At 28.4% G+C, this 26,483-nt stretch overlaps 4 protein-coding genes across 4 annotated transcripts; 2 read left to right on the top strand and 2 right to left on the bottom strand.

Moving 5' to 3' along the window:
• Window positions 1-1,789: 1,789 nt before the first annotated feature.
• On the bottom strand, window positions 1,790-4,740 carry LOC129619098 (transferrin-like). The gene is made up of 8 exons (XM_055534183.1): window positions 4,654-4,740; window positions 4,319-4,561; window positions 4,130-4,248; window positions 3,908-4,070; window positions 3,690-3,847; window positions 2,950-3,620; window positions 1,977-2,367; window positions 1,790-1,909 (listed from the first exon to the last, which is right to left on the bottom strand). The coding sequence occupies exons 1-8, from the start codon at window positions 4,736-4,738 to the stop codon at window positions 1,811-1,813; spliced, it is 1,929 nt and encodes a 642-aa protein (XP_055390158.1). The 5' UTR covers window positions 4,739-4,740; the 3' UTR covers window positions 1,790-1,810.
• Window positions 4,741-8,281: 3,541 nt separating this feature from the next.
• LOC129618925 (putative uncharacterized protein DDB_G0282133) lies at window positions 8,282-12,663 on the top strand. Its single transcript, XM_055533955.1, has 2 exons — window positions 8,282-8,423; window positions 10,525-12,663. The coding sequence occupies exons 1-2, from the start codon at window positions 8,421-8,423 to the stop codon at window positions 12,661-12,663; spliced, it is 2,142 nt and encodes a 713-aa protein (XP_055389930.1). The 5' UTR covers window positions 8,282-8,420.
• Window positions 12,664-13,375: 712 nt separating this feature from the next.
• LOC129618748 (nuclear pore complex protein DDB_G0274915-like) lies at window positions 13,376-22,096 on the top strand. The gene is made up of 4 exons (XM_055533711.1): window positions 13,376-13,514; window positions 15,616-20,935; window positions 21,027-21,305; window positions 21,384-22,096. Exons 1-4 carry the CDS (start codon window positions 13,512-13,514, stop codon window positions 21,809-21,811), a joined length of 6,030 nt encoding a protein of 2,009 aa, XP_055389686.1. The 5' UTR covers window positions 13,376-13,511; the 3' UTR covers window positions 21,812-22,096.
• A 1,197-nt stretch (window positions 22,097-23,293) lies between these two features.
• On the bottom strand, window positions 23,294-26,005 carry LOC129618923 (transferrin-like). Its single transcript, XM_055533953.1, has 7 exons — window positions 25,774-26,005; window positions 25,339-25,457; window positions 25,124-25,283; window positions 24,907-25,064; window positions 24,178-24,833; window positions 23,484-23,886; window positions 23,294-23,410 (listed from the first exon to the last, which is right to left on the bottom strand). The coding sequence occupies exons 1-7, from the start codon at window positions 26,003-26,005 to the stop codon at window positions 23,294-23,296; spliced, it is 1,845 nt and encodes a 614-aa protein (XP_055389928.1).
• Window positions 26,006-26,483: the final 478 nt, after the last annotated feature.

Raw genomic sequence — 26,483 nt, 5'->3', positions numbered from 1 at the left:
AATTCAAGAGAATTGAAAGTCAATTCATTAATCTAAAAATTATAATATCAAACGTATTGAAAAAGAAAACTAAACACAAGTTAATAAAAATTAATAGGATAAAAAATAATAGTCTATTAAAAATGTATATGAATAAAGACAGTACAAATAAATTCCGAATAAAACACTAAGAAACCATTTTAAAAGAATGGTGTTTTCTTTTTTATAAATACTACCTTGAAAATTACGTGAATTTAAGAGATAAGGAAAATAATTTATAATTTTTGTTTATTTCAATAAATGCCTATTATAAATATTAATTATATATAATATTGTTTATGTAAATGCTTTTCTTCAAAATATATAAATAATTAAAATACATGAGTTAATTAAAATCGTAATTATTATTACAATATATTATATAATGTGATTTTACAAATAATAATTATTATTTTAATATTATATTATAATAAAAAAAGAAAATTATAAGCAACTTGTATGAATTTATTCAAATTAGAAATTTTAGAAATATTTATATCGGAAATCATAATTTTTTTTTTACTAAAAATGTAAAAAAATTATTAAGTAATATAATAAAAATTTGATAGTGATTTAAATGATAAAGTAATTAATTAAACACAATACAAAATGTTAAGTATTACTTATTAAAAAAAAACAAAAAAAAAAAAAACAATATATAAAGCCATATAACTATAATACAAATATGTAATTCTCAAAAATTGTAAGTCAAACAATTAGATCGGCGTTAAGAAAAATAATTAATTTCTTTATAATATCTAAGGATAATATTAATTTATAAAATTATATATAATTATTAAAATTTCTTTTTTTCTTTTATACATGTAATCGAAACCTTATTATAATTATTATTATCTATTATTGTATTCATTTGTTATTATGTTAGTCGTTTTCTCACTAATTCTTAATTAATATTCTGTAAGTTAAATAAAAATAAAAAATAAAAAAAAAAATTTGTTTCTTAAAAATTTAAACTAATGTATTTTGTTTTTAATTATTGAATAATTTTCAAATTTCTTTGGATATTTCAATTTAATTCTAAATCTAATTCTTGTTCAATCTAATTCTAATCACACTAAATTTCAAAACCTACGCTTCCAATAGATAAGTAACAATTTTTTATAAATTTTCCATTTATAGGGATGATATGTTTAATTTTTGACTTAAACAAGGGTCATATTTGCTTGTGTAATTAAGTTCTAACTTTTATTTTAAAAATTCTTCAGTTCTAAAAATTTTGATAATAATTCTTTATTAATTCATTTAAATTATTTTTTATGTATTTACAATTAATTGGTTTTTAACTTATAGTTTAATCCCTTCTTTTATATTTCTTAAAGAATTCAAAGTTTGATCTTCGAAAAAGAAAATATATTAAAAATCTTCAGGAAAAATATTGTGAACCGAAGTTAATAAATTAATTAAAGTAACTAATTTAGTCGCTTTTAAAATTTTAAAATATATGAAATTATATGATAACAAAGTATATTGAACTCTTATCTTATTAAAGACTTTATAATTATTGTTATTTATAGTAATCGTTATGATCATAAGTTCACAAGGTTAAATTCTTCTATTTAAACAATCCGAAATTTATTCTTTTTAAAAATGTTTTTTTTATTAAGTTTGCTCACCATTCGATATAAGATTTAAGATTTTTAAATATTCAACTGGAATAACATATTATCAAAACAAATGTACTTTCATTTGGGAATTTAGATAAAGAAATTGTATTAAAAAAATAAAATCAAATTATTTATGTTTTTTATATTGAAATATATATTAATTAACTTCAACAATTCAATGCTTCTTCATACAAATATTGTAAAACAATTGTAGAAAAATAACCTTTAAAGTTATTTACAGGGTCAATATAACCCGATGCGTTATCCTAAAAATTTTAAATTTACCTTTTATTTGTAAATATAGTTTTGAAAATAATATTTTTTTATACATACATGAAAAATTACATCTTCATTGCCTTTAAATTCCGAAAATAAATCGAAAACGTCTGAATATTTTCCATATTGTCCAAAATATTTTTGTATTAAAGAAAAAACTTGTGTATATTCTTTTAATTCACTATTAGTTATGTTCTTTTTTGTATATGCAAAATTTGGTAACAATACTTCCATCATACAACTTTGATAATCATCAATTTCCATTTTGTGTTGTTCCATGCATAATAGCATTTTACCTTTATGATTATTAAGGTCTTTCGTGTGAACAATTTGTATTCGGTCTTCGGTTGTATTTTCGTAAAGACTTGTACAGTGTGGCCTTTCTCCACGCATATAACTCAATAAAGTAGCAGCTTGCCTTGATCTTTTTTTTGATTTATCAAACTTTCTAAAATAAAAAAATGCATGAAACTAGTAAAAAATTAAACAAAGAATGAAATTTCAACAGTTTAAAATTTAATAAAATTAAAAAGTACAACGTTCTACGTTTTATTTTGAGAAGAAACACAAAAAATTTAATGGAAAACAAGTAAAAACGTTTCAGTCGGTATAAACCGATTAAATTATACCCTGCAACTTTCGTTGTTGTACACAAAATTTTATATTTATACCTTTATTAGTTTTTGAAATATTTAAAATAAACTCTTTGAGTTGTATGGATAGGGTTCGTCCTTGGCACAAAAGAAAAACTCGTGAAAGTTTGGTGTCGATTGCATTATTCGTTTTTAAGTTATTGTGCGATCGGACAGACGGGCATGTCTAAATAGACGCAGAATTTGACGCTGAGCAAAAATATATATATATATATGTCCATGCCGGAGACGACTCCTTGAAGTAGTTAAAAACTCCATACCAAAGTTAATATACCCTTCCCGAAGTGCAGGGTATAAAAACATAAGGAATGTTCATCACTGGGGTCTCAAATTCAATCTATTCATAAAATATTTTGATATTTCTAATACCTACTCACATTGGAAGTGTTTTGATTTCTTCTGCTGATAATTTTGGATCAATAACAGCAACATATAAATCTTCAAAATTAAAAAGTTCAAAAAGTAGTGGTGATAAATTAGGATATTCCCTTCGAAAATCTTTAGCTTTATTTCCAGCTACTATAAAAACATCCGCTTTCCCATTTATTTCCACATCTTTTCCACAATTTTTCTCTAATGAAAGATAGCATTCAATTTGTGGCCGAATACCTCTTGAAAATGCAGCTATTGATAGTGTTTTGCATTTATCTAACTCAATTTCTGTTTCGATACATAACCTTATTTTATATTGAAATGCTCCATCCCACTCAATAACTTCTTTGTATCCAGATTTTTTTAAATATTCTTTCGGTTTAATGGTAGCATTTTTCTTATGTAAAAATAAATTTGATTCGATCAAAAGATCTTCTGCAATATCTTCATGATCTTTTTTTATACCATTTTGAAAAAATATTTCTAAATAATGCAATAAATTCTCTAGCGATTGTTTACTCCGAACAGCTTTTCCATTTGCTATATAACCTTTCCAAGGAATTTTAACCCATGAACAACCATGACTTGTAATTGGTTTACGACTTCCATCTTCACAAAGGAATTGAAACTCTTCGGGGTGATCATTTTCAGCGCAATCAGCATCATTTTTTGTTAACTAAAATCAAATATATTAATAAATAATTTGAGCGTATTGAAACGCAAAAGAATATCAATATTTTTATACACCAAAATATTTTTTCACTGAAGACGTTTTAGTAAACGCAATTTCACCGTCACCTTTATCCAAGCAATGAATAGCACCATCATAACCTGAATAAAGATCATTGTTTTTGCATAGTTTTGGATTTTCACAAATAGCACATAAATTTGTATATTTTCTCCCTTAAAAATTTTTTTCATAAAAATTTTGAATTATGAATTTAACAATTGAGTTTAACTCACGTAAATATTTTTCAATATCTAAACATTGTGAATACCATGTACTAGTAAGACAAGATTGGGGAAAGAATTCTGATAAAGCTTTTAATTCTCTGTCGATTGCTGTAACTGTTGAATTCCTTGAAAAATTAACCAAACCGTGGCGTACCAATTTCATAAGTGGAATCTAAATCAAAAACCTTTTAAAATTACATTTTATTAGATATACATATATTCATAAATTACCCTATATCCGACATTCCTATGAAATCCAGCATGACATGATTTTAGTCCCTTCAGATCATTTAACTTCTTAATTTTGGACGTTTTCTTTATTAATGCCACAGCTTCATAATGAAATTCAGCTGATATAAAATTTGTCAAATTGTTGTTTTTTGTTATTTACCCATTTGTAATATTGCAAAAATATCTTACATTTCTTTTTATCTTTTGTTCGAAATTCAGCAATAAGCTTAAAGTCTTGATTACCGATTTGATATGCCATATAAATATCTTCTATATCAACTGACATAACATCAGCTTCACCCTGTTGTATTAATTCTAAACAATTGAAACGATCTCTACCTCCAATACATTCGATTTTAATCCCTTGAATCATAGAATCTTCGAGTATACTTAAGCAATTTTGATAATATGTTTTTGGTACACACATTTTATCTGTTTGTAAAAAAAAAATATTAATTGAATATTTTAATTTTAAATTGAATTAAAGTAATAAAATTTAAATTTTACTGGATTCAGGAACTTACAAATTTTGGAATCATTTTGAGCAACAATACTATTATTTGTGAATAGTGTGAGAATTAATATAAAAATATATTCCGTTCGAAACATAATCCCTGGATTTCTAATAACTAATTAAAAAATAAGAAAAGAAAAGTTCAAACTAATGTGAAAATAGACTAGGTTAAATGACGTTTAAAACGTTTCTATAATAACCGATTTCTGACTACTCAAATTTCTTTTAACCATAAAAGAATGCGAGACTTACACATAGACGAAAATGTTGACTTAAATCTGCGCTATATCTATATGAACTTTCGGGACTCTTTATATTTTATTTTGAAAAAATTTCATTTAAAGTTCCTGCTTCATTTTAAGAAACTAAAAAATGTTGAACTTTAGTTTGAAAAATATGAAAATATTGTGATTACGATTTTAAGTTGGCAACGTTAATGAAAGCCCGCATATAATTGTATATTGCGACTTCCGTTAAGTTTATTGTCATTAGAAACAGATAATAAAAAAAAAATAACAACAAATTAAAAATTGATAATGACCTGAAAAAATATTTTTCAAAAGAAATTCAAATTAAAAATAAATAACTTTTTTTTTTGCCTTTAAATTAAAAAAGAGTTGGCAATTCTGATAACTAGCTACTCATACGATATTGTTAGAAGAAGCCCACCTGGATATTAATTATTGTTCGATTTATGATTAAGGCAGGATTTTTCTATTTGTACTTAAGTGCAGAAATTTCAATTTTCTTTTTTAAGAAAATTTTCAATACTAAGCAATCTTGGCTACCATAAAAGCATGCTAAATTTCGTATCGCTAACGTGGTATAAAAATCGATTACATAGCCTAAACTCTAATATGGCTCTCATGGTAGTCGATAAAATGTAAATGTAGCAGCAATAAGAAATATTTTTAATTTGGAAGCACTGACAGTTGACGTGTCATGTCATAAAAAAAATTCAAAATGAAGTCAAAAATATTTTGGTCAAAGTTTTAAACAAAATCTTAAACAATAACCAACTAATACCGATCTTTTTTAAAGTAATTTTATAAAGTCATAAGACGACCCAGCACTGACCCTTTAAAACTTGGAATTTCATGCAGCATTGTAAAAAATTATGTGTACATTTGGCTACAAAATTTTTTTTGAGAAACTTTAAATCAACTTACTTATATCTTTTGGAATATCCCGAAAAACCTTTACTTTTTAATTATTCTCCGATTTCTTCGTATTTGTTCTGTAAAATACAAAAATCCCGAATTATCGATGTAAAAAGTAACAGCGCAAAACTGTTATTATAAAATTAATTAAATAATTTTTGTAACTAATAACTTCGTCGACTTTTCCATTTTATTATAGGACTAAGATGTAAGATGCTATCACCCCATGCAACATTTGCATGCGATACGACTAGCAGAATATGTGGATTATTTTCTTAATTTGCTTGAAGTTCTTTTAAGAGGATCAAAAAAAGTCTTAAAATTATTACTTACTGGACGTTAGCTTCTAAAATTTAACCAAAAATATTTCATGGTTGAATTAGAATATACAACAAAGTCTGTACAACTTCTTTTATTGTTTCCAAAGATTCCCAATTGCTTCAAAATAGATCGAATAATTTGTATTAATTGTGTTCCTTCAATAATTTGAGGTTAAATGTAAATAAATTAGGTGTAATATGTTATTCGGGGATATTTAAGATACAGTAACTTAGTGACCAAAAATTAACAACAGAACTAGCATTCTTCTAACTTGATAACAGAAAGGACAATTACGGACGTAACGTAACATTTAAAAAAAAAGTTCCGAACTTTAGCAACGATGCTGGCCACAGTTTTACCTTCTATAGTAATAGTTATCATTCAATGATTTTAGTCTTTTTTTTTAAAGAACCAGTTAAATCATGCATGAGCTATGTAAATTTAATAGAAATCCTGTTTTATACAGAAAGATGTTATATGCGCGACAAAGTACGCATAGCTGTACGTGCGTTTTGTTGCAATTGAATTGACACAATCAGGCGCTAAATAGTAAATTGGTAACGATTGGTTTATCAATTTAAAACTAACCCATTAAAAACGAAAGTGGCTTGAATAAGCTAAGTGCCTTAAAAATAATACAAGAAGCATATATGTATGTATATTTGTAGAACATTAATAAAAATAGGTAATTTAGATTTTAAATTTCACATTTCAATTTGTCATGCCAAATTTTATGCAAATATACAATTGAGCTTTTTTTTATCTTGTTGCAAAACATACATACCAGGTAAGTAGGTACAGGTGTTAAGTAGGTATCGAGAAATTATAACCTCCACCACCAACCTATAACAATAAAAATTTTTTTTCTCCAAATTAAGGGTAATTCCCTTTATGAAAAATATTATTCTGATATATTCTTTCACAATTGCAGTTGTGTATGTTTATTCTATAGTGTTCTTATTGTCACACAAGTATTTGTATATGCAAAGTGTCTTGTATCTAAGTGCATTGTTATATACCATTATACAGGCTCTCATTAATATGGGTAAAGTTTTCGTATGAACACTGAGTTTTACGAATATACAAATACTTTATTGCTCAGTTAATAAATTTTGAAGTTGCATTAAAATATGAGAAAACTGGGATGTTCGTCCGTTCGTCCGTTACACACAAAATTATTAAAGATATTTATAGTAGTATAATAATATAGCAATGCACATAAATACGAGACACCCTGTAATATTGTAACAAACTAAATTTTTAGTATTGTACAATTTACTTATACAAGTATCTAATATTTGTATAGGTAATAATATTCTACGTATTTCTAGTCTAGTTTCTTTCAATGGTAAATATTATCACAACGTTAAGATATGCCGCTATCTTTTAACCTATACAGTGTAAAAAATGGAAGGTATATTTTTTTAGCATTTGTTTTGAACCTTTAAATTTTGGATTTTGAAAAATGTTTTGAAATTCTTTTGGCTTTAATAATGAACGAGAAAAATATAAATATAAATTAAAGTTTTTTTCAAATCACAAGTTTCAGTTTTAAACTACTCATACAATTTTAATTTTATTCATTAATAAAATTTTAAATATTAAACCTAAAACTTTACCATTCAGACATCTTTATGGTTAAATTTCAAATGTTACAGTTTGCAATATGAAATTCCACCAAATCTTCACGAAGGTGCAGGGTATAACCAGAAAGTAAAAGTGCGTAATTGAAAGTTTTATTGTGAAGTTGTATGAACTTATTTTTATACAATGACAGAGCAGTGTTATGGGGTATAGATTTGTCATTCAAAGACTTTAGGTTTGATGACCAATTGCAGTAGGAATACTTGTAAAATATTAAATAAATAATTATTATTAAAAGTATTATATATGTTAATTTTTACAGATGCAATTACAGATGATGATAACATTCTCAATAACATTACCTCTGTAAATTTTTTAGCTTGAAAAAACTTTTATATGCAATTTTTTCAAATGTTTGAATTATTTTTTTACAGTGTACTCCGCAAAAGTAATAGCCAATAAGCACTCTATTAATTCTTTTTATCAATAATAATAATAAAATAAGATAAGGGCTCTTGCATGCTCATAATAAATTAAAATTTACAAGGTTTTAGTTAGTCTGAAAAAGCATTTGAAACTGTTTGGATATCGTAAAAAAATTATTTGAAAGCGAAATATATCCGAGAAGTTTTCATACCACTACCACTTTCATATTCCCGCATTTCTTAATGTGTTTGTTGAATAAAGAAATAAATAAAATAAAAATTTAAAAATGGTAAGTTGGTTTTAAGATGTGAACAAAAATAAAATTTAAAATAATAAAAATTATTCACTATAAAGTCTAAAAACGTGATTGTGTCTCGCTTTTTCAACTATAATTTTCAAAAGATATGAATTTTTGTGTTTGTCCATTTGGCACTAAAATGCGAAAAATCGTAGGTGAAAATGTTTCAAAAGAATTCTCATAAGCAAGGCACAATAGATCCTTATAATATGCTGGTCGCGGTGCATTGATACGCCATTCATACAATCTACAAACTCATACATAAGTAACATATTATTCAAAATAAACCATGAGAATTTTGATAGTGAGTGAGAACAGTTGTTTTACCAGCAATTACCTATTTTTGCTACAATTTAACATTATTCACTGTAACGCTGTAATTTGCTTGTACTTGCTTGAATTTATTTAAAGCTTATGTTGGTATATAAAATTTCAAATACAAATGTTCACAAGGTGAATTTAAAAAAAAAAAACTATTGTGGCAAACAGTAGAATTTTTTTATATTAATGTCGTGAAATCTCTTTACATTACAAAGGTTAATATCAAAAGAATTTTTTCGCATATAGCTTTCCTTAACGAAAATGAAAAGAGAAATTACATACTAGCTACTGTTTTAAATACAATAACGGAAGCAAATTGGAACAATTGAAGAAGCTTACTTTGATATCTATGAAAAAAAAGATTATTTTATTATCTAAAGAATATAAGTTCTTAGAACCTAAAATTCTTTACAATTATAAAAAAATAATAACAATACTTTCATGCTACTGCAATAACATTCACTTTTCTTTGTTTTCTCTTTTTTATTTTATTATTTCTTGCGATGAAATGTGACAATTTTTTTCGTGCAATTCAAATCAAAAGTGAATTTAAATAAATCTTTAAACGAAAGTTCATGTTATGTTTAGTTTAAACATAAGTTATCGTCACCAATTAAGAAAAACTAATGCAGTGTTAATTTCTAAATTTGAAATTCATTCGATGGATAATAGCCCTTAAATAAGCCTTCCTTCTTAAGTCAACATATAAAAAAAATTTGTTGCAGTATAATCGAACCTATTGCACTTTTAAGATCCTTTTTACTACAACCCAAAACCATAAAATGATAGAACTGTAATGAATAAAAAAGATAACCAAAATGGAAAGATCAGAATCAATTTCTATTATTTAAGAATATGTAATTTGAAAGATATTAAAATAAAAAAATCTGATGTGATCAGCACATAACTGACCGCAATGTGTATTGTCTAGTTATGTGAAAGTGTTACAGAATATTATAAAAATGTTTGCTAAATACTTCTTTCCAATTTTTAGGACATTAGTAAGTTTATAGTTAACATACCTAGAAAAATGTAAATTTGGCTCTTAGTAGATTTTCGCTTTGTGCTACCCGAATTCTCTAAAATGCTCGCCAGTTAGTTTCGGTAACAACCAGAACTCAAATATTAAATTTCAAGAAATTCCATCAATTCGTTCCGTAGATATGGTCAAAAATGTAAAATTGGCCCGCAGATCAGTTTTCGAGCCCTGATCTTTTCAAAAAATTTATATGTTAATTGTTTTAATACGAAGAAATTAAATATTAAATTTCAATGAAATCGGTTGATTATTTCTCTTTATATACACAAAAATGTATATTTGGCCCGTAGTAAACGTCCAGTTACCGACACCTGATTTTTTCCAAAAGTCAGGAGGTTTCGCGGACGGTCGAGCTGAGCTTACATATGAAATTTCAAGTAAATCGGTTGAATATTTTCTTTAAAATGGTCAAAAATGTAAAACAGGTCCGCTAAAAAGCGCAGTTCCCGAGGCCTGATATATCCCAAAAGTTGATCAATCTGTGCCATAGTGGAAATAAACTTACATATAAAATTTCATCAAAATCGGTTCAGCAGAACATTAGATACACGTGTGCACACACAGACCGACAGACCGACAGGTTGCTAAAAATAGTTTATTTAATTTTCAGTTCCTAAAAAATGCAATTTTAACGCACTTACCGACACAATATTTTTATCATTCACACACCACATCTATATTTTAAATACAATTCAAATATCAATATACAATTTCAATAAAATTTTTTTTTAGGACAGTAAAAAAGTTTCTAATATAGCGAAGTGGCAAAATTCAGAGGGTTTAAGTGATTTAATTTACACTCTTGAAGAATTCCAAAATTTTTTTCGAACTGTAATTAAGTCTTCTTCCAACAAATTCAATAGTTATTCTCCTTCGCCGGGATCTTCATGTTCTCCAAAAAATGGAACTACTTCTTCGTCCAATTCGTTTAACAGTAATTCCTCTCCTGCGGAATCTTCAAGTTCTTCAATTAAAAATAGAAGTTCTTCTTCGTCCAATGCATTCAACAGTAATACTTCTTCTCCGGAATCTTCAAATTCTTCAATAAAAGATGAAACTACTTCTTCGTCCAACACGTTCTTCTCTAACAATAATTCTTCTCTGGCGGAATATTCATTTTCTTCAATAAAAAATGTAACTAATTCTTCGTCCAAGAAGAGCAACAGTACTTCTTTTTCAGCAGAATCTTCAGAAAATGGAACCACTTCTTATTCAAATGCATTCGACAGTGATTCTTCTCCTCCAAGATCTTCATATTCTTTAATAATAAATGAACTTAATTCTAAGTCCAAGCCGAGGGAAAGAAATTATTCTCCTAATGTTCAATCTTCGAATTTTGCAATAAGAAACGGAACTATTTCTTCATCCAATACGTTCAACAGTAATTCTGTTCCTCGGGAATCTTCAAATTCTTCAATAAGAAATGGAACTAATTCTTCGTCCAATACAATCCTTCGCAATTGTTATCCTCCGCAAAGTTCAATTTCATTAGTAAAATTTGGAGCCGGATATTCCACTTATTCGTGCAACTGTAATTCTTCTACTCCAAGATCTTCATATTGTTTAATAAAAAATGGAATTACTTCTTTGCCCAAGACGAACAACAGTAATTCTTCTTCTCCGGAATCTGGAAATTCTTCAATAAAAAATGAAACTACTTCTTCTTCCAACACGTTCAACAGTAATTCTTCTTCTCCGGAATCTTCAAATTCTTCAATAAAAAATGGAACTACTTCTTCGACCAACACGTTCAACAGTAATTCTTCTTCTCCGGAATCTTCAAATTCTTCAATAAAAAATGAAACTACTTCTTTGACCAACACGTTCAACAGTAATTCTGCTCTTCAGGAATCTTCAAATTCTTCAATAAAAAATGGAACTACTTCTTCGTACAAGACGTTCAACAGTAATTCTTCTCCTCCGGAATTTTCAAATTCTTCAATAAAAAGTAGAAGTTCTTCTTCGTCCAATGCATGCAACAGTAATTCTTCTCCTCCGGAATTTTCAAATTCTTCAATAAAAAGCAGAAGTTCTTCTTCGTCCAATGCATTCAACAGTAATTCTTCTTCTCCGGAATCTTCAAATTCTTCAATAAGAAATGGAACTAATTCTTCGTCCAATACAATCCTTCGCAATTGTTATCCTCCGCAAAGTTCAATTTCATTAGTAAAATTTGGAGCCGGATATTCCACTTATTCGTGCAACTGTAATTCTTCTACTCCAAGATCTACATATTGTTTAATAAAAAATGGAATTACTTCTTTGCCCACGACGAACAACAGTAATTCTTCTTCTCCGGAATCTGGAAATTCTTCAATAAAAAATGAAACTACTTCTTCTTCCAACACGTTCAACAGTAATTCTTCTTCTCCGGAATCTTCAAATTCTTCAATAAAAAATGGAACTACTTCTTCGACCAACACGTTCAACAGTAATTCTGCTCTTCAGGAATCTTCAAATTCTTCAATAAAAAATGGAACTACTTCTTCGTACAAGACGTTCAACAGTAATTCTTCTTCTCCGGAGTCTTCAAATTCTTCAATAAGAAATGGAACTACTTCTTCGTACAAGACGTTCAACAGTAATTCTTCTCCTCCGGAATTTTCAAATTCTTCAATAAAAAGCAGAAGTTCTTCTTCGTCCAATGCATTCAACAGTAATTCTTCTTCTCCGGAATCTTCAAATTCTTCAATAAAAAATGAAACTACTTCTTCGTCCAACACGTTCAACAGTAATTCTTCTCCGGCGGAATATTCATTTTCTTCAATAAAAAATGTAACTAATTCTTCGTCCAAGAAGAGCAACTTTACTTCTTCTTCAGCGGAATCTTCAGAAAATGGAATTTTTTTAGCATTTGTTTTGAACCTTTAAATTTTGGATTTTGAAAAATGTTTTGAAATTCTTTTGGCTTTAATAATGAACGAGAAAAATATAAATATAAATTAAAGTTTTTTTCAAATCACAAGTTTCAGTTTTAAACTACTCATACAATTTTAATTTTATTCATTAATAAAATTTTAAATATTAAACCTAAAACTTTACCATTCAGACATCTTTATGGTTAAATTTCAAATGTTACAGTTTGCAATATGAAATTCCACCAAATCTTCACGAAGGTGCAGGGTATAACCAGAAAGTAAAAGTGCGTAATTGAAAGTTTTATTGTGAAGTTGTATGAACTTATTTTTATACAATGACAGAGCAGTGTTATGGGGTATAGATTTCTCATTCAAAGATTTTAGGTTTGATGACCAATTGCAGTAGGAATACTTGTAAAATATTAAATAAATAATTATTATTAAAAGTATTATATATGTTAATTTTTACAGATGCAATTACAGATGATGATAACATTCTCAATAACATTACCTCTGTAAATTTTTTAGCTTGAAAAAACTTTTATATGCAATTTTTTCAAATGTTTGAATTATTTTTTTACAGTGTACTCCGCAAAAGTAATAGCCAATAAGCACTCTATTAATTCTTTTTATCAATAATAATAATAAAATAAGATAAGGGCTCTTGCATGCTCATAATAAATTAAAATTTACAAGGTTTTAGTTAGTCTGAAAAAGCATTTGAAACTGTTTGGATATCGTAAAAAAATTATTTGAAAGCGAAATATATCCGAGAAGTTTTCATACCACTACCACTTTCATATTCCCGCATTTCTTAATGTGTTTGTTGAATAAAGAAATAAATAAAATAAAAATTTAAAAATGGTAAGTTGGTTTTAAGATGTGAACAAAAATAAAATTTAAAATAATAAAAATTATTCACTATAAAGTCTAAAAACGTGATTGTGTCTCGCTTTTTCAACTATAATTTTCAAAAGATATGAATTTTTGTGTTTGTCCATTTGGCACTAAAATGCGAAAAATCGTAGGTGAAAATGTTTCAAAAGAATTCTCATAAGCAAGGCACAATAGATCCTTATAATATGCTGGTCGCGGTGCATTGATACCCCATTCATACAATCTACAAACTCATACATAAGTAACATATTATTCAAAATAAACCATGAGAATTTTGATAGTGAGTGAGAACAGTTGTTTTACCAGCAATTACCTATTTTTGCTACAATTTAACATTATTCACTGTAACGCTGTAATTTGCTTGTACTTGCTTGAATTTATTTAAAGCTTATGTTGGTATATAAAATTTCAAATACAAATGTTCACAAGGTGAATTTAAAAAAAAAAAACTATTGTGGCAAACAGTAGAATTTTTTTATATTAATGTCGTGAAATCTCTTTACATTACAAAGGTTAATATCAAAAGAATTTTTTCGCATATAGCTTTCCTTAACGAAAATGAAAAGAGAAATTACATACTAGCTACTGTTTTAAATACAATAACGGAAGCAAATTGGAACAATTGAAGAAGCTTACTTTGATATCTATGAAAAAAAAGATTATTTTATTATCTAAAGAATATAAGTTCTTAGAACCTAAAATTCTTTACAATTATAAAAAAATAATAACAATACTTTCATGCTACTGCAATAACATTCACTTTTCTTTGTTTTCTCTTTTTTATTTTATTATTTCTTGCGATGAAATGTGACAATTTTTTTCGTGCAATTCAAATCAAAAGTGAATTTAAATAAATCTTTAAACGAAAGTTCATGTTATGTTTAGTTTAAACATAAGTTATCGTCACCAATTAAGAAAAACTAATGCAGTGTTAATTTCTAAATTTGAAATTCATTCGATGGATAATAGCCCTTAAATAAGCCTTCCTTCTTAAGTCAACATATAAAAAAAATTTGTTGCAGTATAATCGAACCTATTGCACTTTTAAGATCCTTTTTACTACAACCCAAAACCATAAAATGATAGAACTGTAATGAATAAAAAAGATAACCAAAATGGAAAGATCAGAATCAATTTCTATTATTTAAGAATATGTAATTTGAAAGATATTAAAATAAAAAAATCTGATGTGATCAGCACATAACTGACCGCAATGTGTATTGTCTAGTTATGTGAAAGTGTTACAGAATATTATAAAAATGTTTGCTAAATACTTCTTTCCAATTTTTAGGACATTAGTAAGTTTATAGTTAACATACCTAGAAAAATGTAAATTTGGCTCTTAGTAGATTTTCGCTTTGTGCTACCCGAATTCTCTAAAATGCTCGCCAGTTAGTTTCGGTAACAACCAGAACTCAAATATTAAATTTCAAGAAATTCCATCAATTCGTTCCGTAGATATGGTCAAAAATGTAAAATCGGCCCGCAGATCAGTTTTCGAGCCCTGATCTTTTCAAAAAATTTATATGTTAATTGTTTTAATACGAAGAAATTAAATATTAAATTTCAATGAAATCGGTTGATTATTTCTCTTTATATACACAAAAATGTATATTTGGCCCGTAGTAAACGTCCAGTTACCGACACCTGATTTTTTCCAAAAGTCAGGAGGTTTCGCGGACGGTCGAGCTGAGCTTACATATGAAATTTCAAGTAAATCGGTTGAATATTTTCTTTAAAATGGTCAAAAATGTAAAACAGGTCCGCTAAAAAGCGCAGTTCCCGAGGCCTGATATATCCCAAAAGTTGATCAATCTGTGCCATAGTGGAAATAAACTTACATATAAAATTTCATCAAAATCGGTTCAGCAGAACATTAGATACACGTGTGCACACACAGACCGACAGACCGACAGGTTGCTAAAAATAGTTTATTTAATTTTCAGTTCCTAAAAAATGCAATTTTAACGCACTTACCGACACAATATTTTTATCATTCACACACCACATCTATATTTTAAATACAATTCAAATATCAATATACAATTTCAATAAAATTTTTTTTTAGGACAGTAAAAAAGTTTCTAATATAGCGAAGTGGCAAAATTCAGAGGGTTTAAGTGATTTAATTTACACTCTTGAAGAATTCCAAAATTTTTTTCGAACTGTAATTAAGTCTTCTTCCAACAAATTCAATAGTTATTCTCCTTCGCCGGGATCTTCATGTTCTCCAAAAAATGGAACTACTTCTTCGTCCAATTCGTTTAACAGTAATTCCTCTCCTGCGGAATCTTCAAGTTCTTCAATTAAAAATAGAAGTTCTTCTTCGTCCAATGCATTCAACAGTAATACTTCTTCTCCGGAATCTTCAAATTCTTCAATAAAAGATGAAACTACTTCTTCGTCCAACACGTTCTTCTCTAACAATAATTCTTCTCTGGCGGAATATTCATTTTCTTCAATAAAAAATGTAACTAATTCTTCGTCCAAGAAGAGCAACAGTACTTCTTTTTCAGCAGAATCTTCAGAAAATGGAACCACTTCTTATTCAAATGCATTCGACAGTGATTCTTCTCCTCCAAGATCTTCATATTCTTTAATAATAAATGAACTTAATTCTAAGTCCAAGCCGAGGGAAAGAAATTATTCTCCTAATGTTCAATCTTCGAATTTTGCAATAAGAAACGGAACTACTTCTTCATCCAATACGTTCAACAGTAATTCTGTTCCTCGGGAATCTTCAAATTCTTCAATAAGAAATGGAACTAATTCTTCGTCCAATACAATCCTTCGCAATTGTTATCCTCCGCAAAGTTCAATTTCATTAGTAAAATTTGGAGCCGGATATTCCACTTATTCGTGCAACTGTAATTCTTCTACTCCAAGATCTTCATATTGTTTAATAAAAAATGGAATTACTTCTTTGCCCAAGACGAACAACAGTAATTCTTCTTCTCCGGAATCTGGAAATTCTTCAATAAAAAATGAAACTACTTCTTCTTCCAACACGTTCAACAGTAATTCTTCTTCTCCGGAATCTTCAAATTCTTCAATAAAAAATGGAACTACTTCTTCGACCAACACGTTCAACAGTAATTCTTCTTCTCCGGAATCTTCAAATTCTTCAATAAAAAATGAAACTACTTCTTTGACCAACACGTTCAACAGTAATTCTGCTCTTCAGGAATCTTCAAATTCTTCAATAAAAAATGGAACTACTTCTTCGTACAAGACGTTCAACAGTAATTCTTCTCCTCCGGAATTTTCAAATTCTTCAATAAAAAGTAGAAGTTCTTCTTCGTCCAATGCATGCAACAGTAATTCTTCTCCTCCGGAATTTTCAAATTCTTCAATAAAAAGCAGAAGTTCTTCTTCGTCCAATGCATTCAACAGTAATTCTTCTTCTCCGGAATCTTCAAATTCTTCAATAAGAAATGGAACTAATTCTTCGTCCAATACAATCCTTCGCAATTGTTATCCTCCGCAAAGTTCAATTTCATTAGTAAAATTTGGAGCCGGATATTCCACTTATTCGTGCAACTGTAATTCTTCTACTCCAAGATCTACATATTGTTTAATAAAAAATGGAATTACTTCTTTGCCCACGACGAACAACAGTAATTCTTCTTCTCCGGAATCTGGAAATTCTTCAATAAAAAATGAAACTACTTCTTCTTCCAACACGTTCAACAGTAATTCTTCTTCTCCGGAATCTTCAAATTCTTCAATAAAAAATGGAACTACTTCTTCGACCAACACGTTCAACAGTAATTCTGCTCTTCAGGAATCTTCAAATTCTTCAATAAAAAATGGAACTACTTCTTCGTACAAGACGTTCAACAGTAATTCTTCTTCTCCGGAGTCTTCAAATTCTTCAATAAGAAATGGAACTACTTCTTCGTACAAGACGTTCAACAGTAATTCTTCTCCTCCGGAATTTTCAAATTCTTCAATAAAAAGCAGAAGTTCTTCTTCGTCCAATGCATTCAACAGTAATTCTTCTTCTCCGGAATCTTCAAATTCTTCAATAAAAAATGAAACTACTTCTTCGTCCAACACGTTCAACAGTAATTCTTCTCCGGCGGAATATTCATTTTCTTCAATAAAAAATGTAACTAATTCTTCGTCCAAGAAGAGCAACTTTACTTCTTCTTCAGCGGAATCTTCAGAAAATGGAACCACTTCTTATTCAAATGCATTCGACAGTGATTCTTCTCCTCCAAGATCTTCATATTCTTTAATAATAAATGGACTTAATTCTAATCCCAAGCCGAAGAAAAGAAATTATTCCCCTCCTGTTCAAACTTCGAATTTTGCAACAAAAAATGGAAGTACTTCTTCATCCAATACGTTCAACAGTAATTCTGTTCCTCGGGAATCTTCAAATTCTTCAATAAGAAATGGAACTAATTCTTCGTCCAATACAATCCTTCGCAATTGTTATCCTCCGCAGAGTTCAATTTCATTAGTAAAATTTGGAGCCGGATATTCCACTTATTCGTGCAACTGTAATTCTTCTACTCCAAGATCTTCATATTGTTTAATAAAAAATGGAATTACTTCTTTGCCCAAGACGAACAACAGTAATTCTTCTTCTCCGGAATCTGGAAATTCTTCAATAAAAAATGAAACTACTTCTTCTTCCAACACGTTCAACAGTAATTCTTCTTCTCCGGAATCTTCAAATTCTTCAATAAAAAATGGAACTACTTCTTCGACCAACACGTTCAACAGTAATTCTGCTCTTCAGGAATCTTCAAATTCTTCAATAAAAAATGGAACTACTTCTTCGTACAAGACGTTCAACAGTAATTCTTCTTCTCCGGAATCTTCAAATTCTTCAATAAAAAATGAAACTACTTCTTTGACCAACACGTTCAACAGTAATTCTGCTCTTCAGGAATCTTCAAATTCTTCAATAAAAAATGGAACTACTTCTTCGTACAAGACGTTCAACAGTAATTCTTCTCCTCCGGAATTTTCAAATTCTTCAATAAAAAGTAGAAGTTCTTCTTCGTCCAATGCATGCAACAGTAATTCTTCTCCTCCGGAATTTTCAAATTCTTCAATAAAAAGCAGAAGTTCTTCTTCGTCCAATGCATTCAACAGTAATTCTTCTTCTCCGGAATCTTCAAATTCTTCAATAAGAAATGGAACTAATTCTTCGTCCAATACAATCCTTCGCAATTGTTATCCTCCGCAAAGTTCTATTTCATTAGTAAAATTTGGAGCCGGATATTCCACTTATTCGTGCAACTGTAATTCTTCTACTCCAAGATCTTCATATTGTTTAATAAAAAATGGAATTACTTCTTTGCCCGCGACGAACAACAGTAATTCTTCTTCTCCGGAATCTGGAAATTCTTCAATAAAAAATGAAACTACTTCTTCTTCCAACACGTTCAACAGTAATTCTTCTTCTCCGGAATCTTCAAATTCTTCAATAAAAAATGGAACTACTTCTTCGACCAACACGTTCAACAGTAATTCTGCTCTTCAGGAATCTTCAAATTCTTCAATAAAAAGTACAAGTTCTTCTTCGTCCAATGCATGCAACAGTAATTCTTCTCCTCCGGAATTTTCAAATTCTTCAATAAAAAGCAGAAGTTCTTCTTCGTCCAATGCATTCAACAGTAATTCTTCTTCTCCGGAATCTTCAAATTCTTCAATAAAAAATGAAACTACTTCTTCGTCCAACACGTTCAACAGTAATTCTTCTCCGGCGGAATATTCATTTTCTTCAATAAAAAATGTAACTAATTCTTCGTCCAAGAAGAGCAACTTTACTTCTTCTTCAGCGGAATCTTCAGAAAATGGAACCACTTCTTATTCAAATGCATTCGACAGTGATTCTTCTCCTCCAAGATCTTCATATTCTTTAATAATAAATGGACTTAATTCTAATCCCAAGCCGAAGAAAAGAAATTATTCCCCTCCTGTTCAAACTTCGAATTTTGCAACAAAAAATGGAAGTACTTCTTCATCCAATACGTTCAACAGTAATTCTGTTCCTCGGGAATCTTCAAATTCTTCAATAAGAAATGGAACTAATTCTTCGTCCAATACAATCCTTCGCAATTGTTATCCTCCGCAGAGTTCAATTTCATTAGTAAAATTTGGAGCCGGATATTCCACTTATTCGTGCAACTGTAATTCTTCTACTCCAAGATCTTCATATTGTTTAATAAAAAATGGAATTACTTCTTTGCCCGCGACGAACAACAGTAATTCTTCTTCTCCGGAATCTGGAAATTCTTCAATAAAAAATGGAACTACTTCTTCGTACAAGACGTTCAACAGTAATTCTTCTTCTCCGGAATCTTTAAATTCTTCAATAAGAAATGGAACTACTTCTTCGTACAAGACGTTCAACAGTAATTCTTCTCCTCCGGAATTTTCAAATTCTTTAATAAAAAGTAGAAGTTCTTCTTCGTTCAATGCATGCAACAGTAATTCTTCTCCTCCGGAATTTTCAAATTCTTCAATAAAAAGCAGAAGTTCTTCTTCGTCCAATGCATTCAACAGTAATTCTTCTTCTCCGGAATCTTCAAATTCTTCAATAAAAAATGAAACTACTTCTTCGTCCAACACGTTCAACAGTAATTCTTCTCCGGCGGAATATTCATTTTCTTCAATAAAAAATGTAACTAATTCTTCGTCCAAGAAGAGCAACTTTACTTCTTCTTCAGCGGAATCTTCAGAAAATGGAACCACTTCTTATTCAAATGCATTCGACAGTGATTCTTCTCCTCCAAGATCTTCATATTCTTTAATAATAAATGGACTTAATTCTAATCCCAAGCCGAAGAAAAGAAATTATTCCCCTCCTGTTCAAACTTCGAATTTTGCAACAAAAAATGGAAGTACTTCTTCATCCAATACGTTCAACAGTAATTCTGTTCCTCGGGAATCTTCAAATTCTTCAATAAGAAATGGAACTAATTCTTCGTCCAATACAATCCTTCGCAATTGTTATCCTCCGCAGAGTTCAATTTCATTAGTAAAATTTGGAACCGGATATTCCACTTATTCGTGCAACTGTAATTCTTCTACTCCAAGATCTTCATATTGTTTAATAAAAAATGGAATTACTTCTTTGCCCACAACGAACAACAGTAATTCTTCTTCTCCGAAATTTTCATATTCTTCAATAAAAAGTGGAACTAAAAACATTCTTATAAAATGTGAACCGAATACTTCTTCCCCAACATTTGGTCAACATTCATCAATAAATTTATCGCATCTTTCATCGAGCTCTGCATCATATCGTAATAATAATGAAGAAAATTTTGTTGAATCAAGTGGAAAAAATAATAATTTTTCAAATCAAAATAGGAAACAGCTTTCTGAACCTATGATCCGTATATTAAAATTAGTTTTCCAAAATGGTAAAAATATTTGCATTTAAATTTTTTCTTATATGTAATAAGGTGGACAAGCGTGTGGAAATTGAATTAGTAAATTTTTTCTAATTTTTAGATTTTGGTAACGATGAAAAACTTGCATACTTACGTTTGAAACATCTTCAATCGAAGATTAGATTATTACCAAAAACTGATGCGAACTATTCAAAAATTCTTACTTATGTTAAAAATACTCATGGACCAACACACAATTTTAAACTTTCAGTTGAACATATTTATAGAGCATGTAGAATGGAAGCTTTGAAAGATTTTAAACCAAACAAAAAGCTCGGAAATCGAAAACTATTGTGGCATGGTACAAGACTAACAAATTATCCTTCAATTTTATCAAGAGGTAAGTTTTAGCAAATAAGTATTGTGCATATTTTATCTAATATTTTATGTATTGTGAATTCTCCTTTTAATATGCAAGGTTTATCAATTAAGCCACCAGGTAATGTTCAAGTAAATGGAAAAATGTTTGGTGATGGAATATATTTTGCTGATGTTGTGACTAAAGCTGCACAATATTGTAAAGCTGATGTATCAAATCCATACGGAATATTAATATTAGCTCAAGTTGCTTTAGGAAAAGAATATGTTCGTACTAGAAGTGAACGTGTTAATGTTGATACATTACCAAGTGGTACAAACAGTGTTAAAGGAATTGGCAAATATCAGCATATAGAAAATGAAAATATCAAGACCGAATATAATGTTGAAATTCCATTAGGGAGACTTGATCTAAATAAAAGTACAGATACAAGATTGAATTACAATGAATACATTGTTTATAATAACGATCAAATTTTTGTGGAATATTTAGTTTTAGTTAAATTTAATTTTAAAAATGGTGTATAGCTTTTCCAATTTTTCATTTTATGATAATTCACACAATATATGAACTCGCTCGGACATGCAATTTTTAGTTTTGTAACTGTTTGATTTATAGTTTGCATTCATTCCATAAGTTTATATTCAAGCACGCACAAGAATTACAACCACATTTTGTAATTTTTTACAAACTTATTGCAATTTTTAGTTAACCGAATCGATTTGAATTGAAGCAATAATTGAGTTGCTTAGATGTGTGCGGAACGATTTTACATTCAGGCTGTAATTGCAAAACTTAAAATTGTATGTCTGGCTGGGTCTTTAATTGTATTTTAACATTTTAATTGATACTGTTATCTTGCTTTATATACTTTGTAATATTAGATTAAGGAATACTTCTTTTTAAGATTTTCAATAATATGACAAAATATACAATCAAATAAATAATATTCTTTTTTGTATAATTAATTCTAGAAAATCACGTTCATAATAATTGCGTTTGGGAATAGCAAAAACGAGTGTGTTGCGTGGGCCGCTATTCCAGCAAAATTTTATTGTGGCTCTAGAAATTGTTGCAACCTCTATGGTTGTTATACATTTTCGAAAGTATTTAAAAAATAAAAAAATTTGTACTAACGGCTCTAAGAATTCTTTTGACAGATGTCATATATAACAGTGTCCGGTCACTTTTGTTCAGGTTATATTGTAGAGTTGACAGGGTTAATCATCAGTTTTTGTTTAAACTTTTTAAAACATTTTCATTTTAAGTAATTTCTTACAAAGTTAACAATTTTACTATTAAGCTATGCAAGTAAATACATACGAGTATTATTGCATGTTCGTGTGTTTGTATAACATAATTTGGGAATACTAATCATTTATATATAGGACATAATTCTTTATTTTGAAAAATTAAGTACGAAAATTTTATGTTTAACTCATAATTTTATTGAAGAAGTGCCCAAATTCACCAAAATTTGTGATTTGGAGCGATAATTGAAGATTTTGTAAGAAATGTTACACTTTGAAGATAACATTCATTCGGTTAAGACATCCGATTAAGCGCTTTTCAATATCTAAGAATCGATGCCTAACCCTAATTGGGTTAACTTTAAGTTATGTTAATTATGATTTTCTGTTGCTATTTTACTCGACTACTTCAAATAAAAATTCTTATGAAGAAATTCTTATAAATTTTGAAAAAATATTAGAACAGAATTAATTTCTGTTTAGAATAAAATATTTTACATAATAATAAATTAAAAAAAATTTAAAAGAACATTAAAAAGCTCAATAGATTGGCAAATCTGAACAACGGGTCCCAGCAATGTGCTACTTGTAATAAAATTAAAATATTTGTTGCAAAACGGCAGTCACTTCGATATTATTAGCATTCTTGGTTAATTTTATAATTAAATTACCATGCCAGAATACAAATGACGCCAGATTTATAATAAAATATATTTTTTTCTTCTATTCTATATTCATTCAGTTGCCTTTATTAGTAACTTATTTAGTGCTATCATCTTCTTTCCAATTGTATTGTAGGACTTTCATAATTAAGTCATAGTATTTTTCATCGAATTTTTCAAAATTTTCCACTCCATCAAAGCGCATTGTGTAATCCTAAAATTATCAAAAAGTGATATGACTAATACTATGAGCTTTGTTTGAAGTATATATTTTTTAATGTGTATACCGTAAACAAGACATCGTCATTCCCTTTGAATTGTCCAAATAAATCGAAAACATCTAATTCGTTGCCCTCATGTCCAAAAATATTTCCAATGGTTGTAAGAGCATTTTTAAAACTATCTCTTTCTGCTCGACTTTTTTCTCCGTTTACGTATATTGCATTTTGATAGTATAGATCCAAATTACAAGCAAAATAGTCACCCCTATGTGATCGTGTTTCATCCAAACATAATAAAATTTTTTCTTTACCATAAAGATGTCTTTCTGCTGCATCTACCACATGAATATAATTTTCAGTTGTTTCAGTAATATTGCCATCTAATTTGTCGCATTCTTGTGTTCCTCCAAGAGACAAATGAAGTAAACATGCTGCTTTATGAGCTCTTTTATCAGTATGATCAAATTTTCTATAATTAAAAATGCAAGCATATTTAGTTAATAAACTGAGGGCGTTTGCCATATGCAAAATATAAATGAATATTATTTAATAGAAATAATCTAGAATCATATAAAAATTTTCAAAATAGAAAATTTGATATTTTTTCAAAATATTCTCAATTTACTTATAGGCCCTTAATTTTTAAAGAAAACACTTTTAAAAAATTTTACTAAAAAATTTAACATAAATTTAAAGAATGAAATATAAAAGTGATATAATTTTAAATTTATTTCTATTATAAAATAATTACAAAACTTACATTGGAAGTTCATTGAACTTGAAAAGGTATGGTGAATCAGTAAATATAGCAATATATGGCTCATTAAAATTCCAACCTTCATATGCTATACGTTTCAAATTTGGATATTTCTTTTCAACTCTTGCCCAATTGTAACCTGGTACAACAGCTATATGTGCATTATCACTTGCTACATCAGCAGCGCAGTCACTCTTTTCAGATAAATAGCATTCAATTTTTGGTCGAACTTCGCTTGTCAGCGCAGCTTTCGCTAACATTTCACATTTTTCTAATTCAATATGCGTAGTTACACATAATTTTGCTTTATAAGTGTAGCTTTCATCCCGTACAATAAAATCTTCAAATTCTTTAACATAATCTTTTGGTTCTACAACATCTTCTAATTCATGAAATTTCATTCCTTCAACAATTAAAAGTTTTTTTGCTTCATCAGTATTCATATGTTTTATCGCATTCCTAAAGAATACTTCTAATTGTGATATTAATTGAATGTGCAGAACGTAATCCTCCGTTATATTTGTTCTTGTTATGTAAGCTCTATTTGGTTTTTTTGCTAAAGAACATCCTGTTCCATTAATCGGTTGACGTGTTCCATCAACACATAGATATTCGTAATCATTTATATTAACATTGTCGTTTTCTTCATCACCAGTAAGCTATAAATTTATTAAATGATAGAAAATTTTTAGAATTAAAATTTTCTTAATTAAAAATTATTGATTCGCGTACCCCAAAATAATTGCGGATTGTATTTCTTCCAGTAAAAGCAACATCACCTCCTCCATTAACTAAACAATTTATGGCACCATCGTAATCAGCGTATTTATCATTTTCATTGCAATCAACAGGATTTTCACATAATTGACATAAATTGGAATATTTTCTTTCTAAAATTTTGGAAAATTAATTAATAATTTTCTTATTATAAGAAAAACTTTTATATTACTCAATCTTTGATCGACAGATTCATCTTCTGAATAAGGACCAATAATACAAGCCTGATCGAAAAATGTGGATAAAGCTTTAAGTTCTCTTTGGTAAGCTGGAACTGATGGATCCTGGGAAACTTCTAATATACCATGTTGTTTTAAATGAAAAACTGGAATCTAAAATAAGAGTTGCTTGAATTGCTTGAATATTTATGAAGACTATAATAATAACCCTGTATCCATAGTATGAATTGAATTTTGGGAAGCAGGCTTTCAACCCTTTCAAATCTTTTAAACTTTGAATTGTTGACGATTTTTTTATCAAAATCTGATCTTCATCCTCAAATTTATCTGCAATAATATTGGAAATCAAAGTAACTAACAACTATTATGAAATATTAAATATTTCATATGAAAAATTATAATTATTTATAGCATCCCTCAATTCGAAGTTATAGAAAAAATAGGGATGTTGCAATGATAAGTTCAAAAATCGTGAAAGGCCAGTTGTTTCATTAAAATTTCTTTTAAATACTTGTACCACAATATAACAGCATAAAGTTCTTATAATGCTTATGAATACTAAGTTGAAGATAAGTGTAAGAACCTAGTACTTTTGAAATTTTATTTGCATAAAAAATGTGAAGAAAATTTCATAATAAAATACCAGTCTCTTTATATCGAAGTTCTCCAATAATTCTAAATGCCTGATTATCCAATTCTGCTGCTAAATATGCGTCTTCAGGATCTACAGCCATTATATGCGCTTCATTTTTTTGAATAAGTTCTAAACAATCAATACGATCACGTCCAGCAATACATTCTAGATTAGGACCTTTTATTGAATATCGTCCTAAGAAATCCTTACATTCATCAAGATATTCTTCGGCCACGCACATTTTAACTATATAAAAATCAATCATATTTATAAAAAAAATTAATGTAAGTATATGTTAGCTACTACTTTTTCATTATTTCTGTGTTAAAATTTCACTTACAGATTACATCTTCATTTTTGGCACTAATAAAATTAGCAAACCCTAATAATATAAAAAAAAACTCTATTCGTAACATTATGAAAAATTGTAGTGTTTAACTTAAAGTGTTAAGGGTGACTACTAATTTTTCAGGAATAAAACAAGCTTAAATAAGTTCTAAAATAATAAGAAAAACAAAAATATATTTAGAAAGAGAAAGAAAATATTTAAATTATTTTGAATAAAGAATCAACTGTAAAATGATAAACTTAATTAACAATTTTTTTATAATTAATTTAAATATTTTGTTTTTATAAATTTTAATTACCTATGTGATTACAAAAGTCCTGAAGCTGCTTGTGAGAGTTATGCAACCTTAAACACCTATTTCTCTTATCCT

The sequence above is a fragment of the Condylostylus longicornis genome, unplaced genomic scaffold (genome assembly GCF_029603195.1).
Source record: "Condylostylus longicornis isolate FDR11 unplaced genomic scaffold, ASM2960319v2 ptg000010l, whole genome shotgun sequence".
Taxonomy (NCBI): Eukaryota; Metazoa; Arthropoda; class Insecta; order Diptera; family Dolichopodidae; genus Condylostylus; species Condylostylus longicornis.
Note: the sequence above shows the minus strand (reverse complement) of the source record. Positions and strands in the feature narration are given on the sequence as shown.

Bases quoted from the DNA above. Each gene is read 5' to 3' on its own strand.
- LOC129619098 (XM_055534183.1), bottom strand. From the start codon at position 4,738: ATGTTTCGAACGGAATATATTTTTATATTAATTCTCACACTATTCACA. The intron at 3,848-3,907 runs GTGAGTTAAACT...AAAATTTTTAAG, and splicing joins AGATATTGAAAAATATTTAC to GGAGAAAATATACAAATTTA. The intron at 1,910-1,976 runs GTATGTATAAAA...TAAAATTTTTAG, and splicing joins ATGAAGATGTAATTTTTCAT to GATAACGCATCGGGTTATAT.
- LOC129618748 (XM_055533711.1), top strand. The intron at 20,936-21,026 runs GTAAAAATATTT...TCTAATTTTTAG, and splicing joins AAAATTAGTTTTCCAAAATG to ATTTTGGTAACGATGAAAAA. The intron at 21,306-21,383 runs GTAAGTTTTAGC...TTAATATGCAAG, and splicing joins TCCTTCAATTTTATCAAGAG to GTTTATCAATTAAGCCACCA.
- LOC129618923 (XM_055533953.1), bottom strand. From the start codon at position 26,005: ATGTGCGTGGCCGAAGAATATCTTGATGAATGTAAGGATTTCTTAGGA. The intron at 25,284-25,338 runs GTTATTATTATA...CTCTTATTTTAG, and splicing joins ATTCATACTATGGATACAGG to ATTCCAGTTTTTCATTTAAA. The intron at 23,887-24,177 runs GTAAGTTTTGTA...TTTTAATTATAG, and splicing joins AAGTTCAATGAACTTCCAAT to AAAATTTGATCATACTGATA.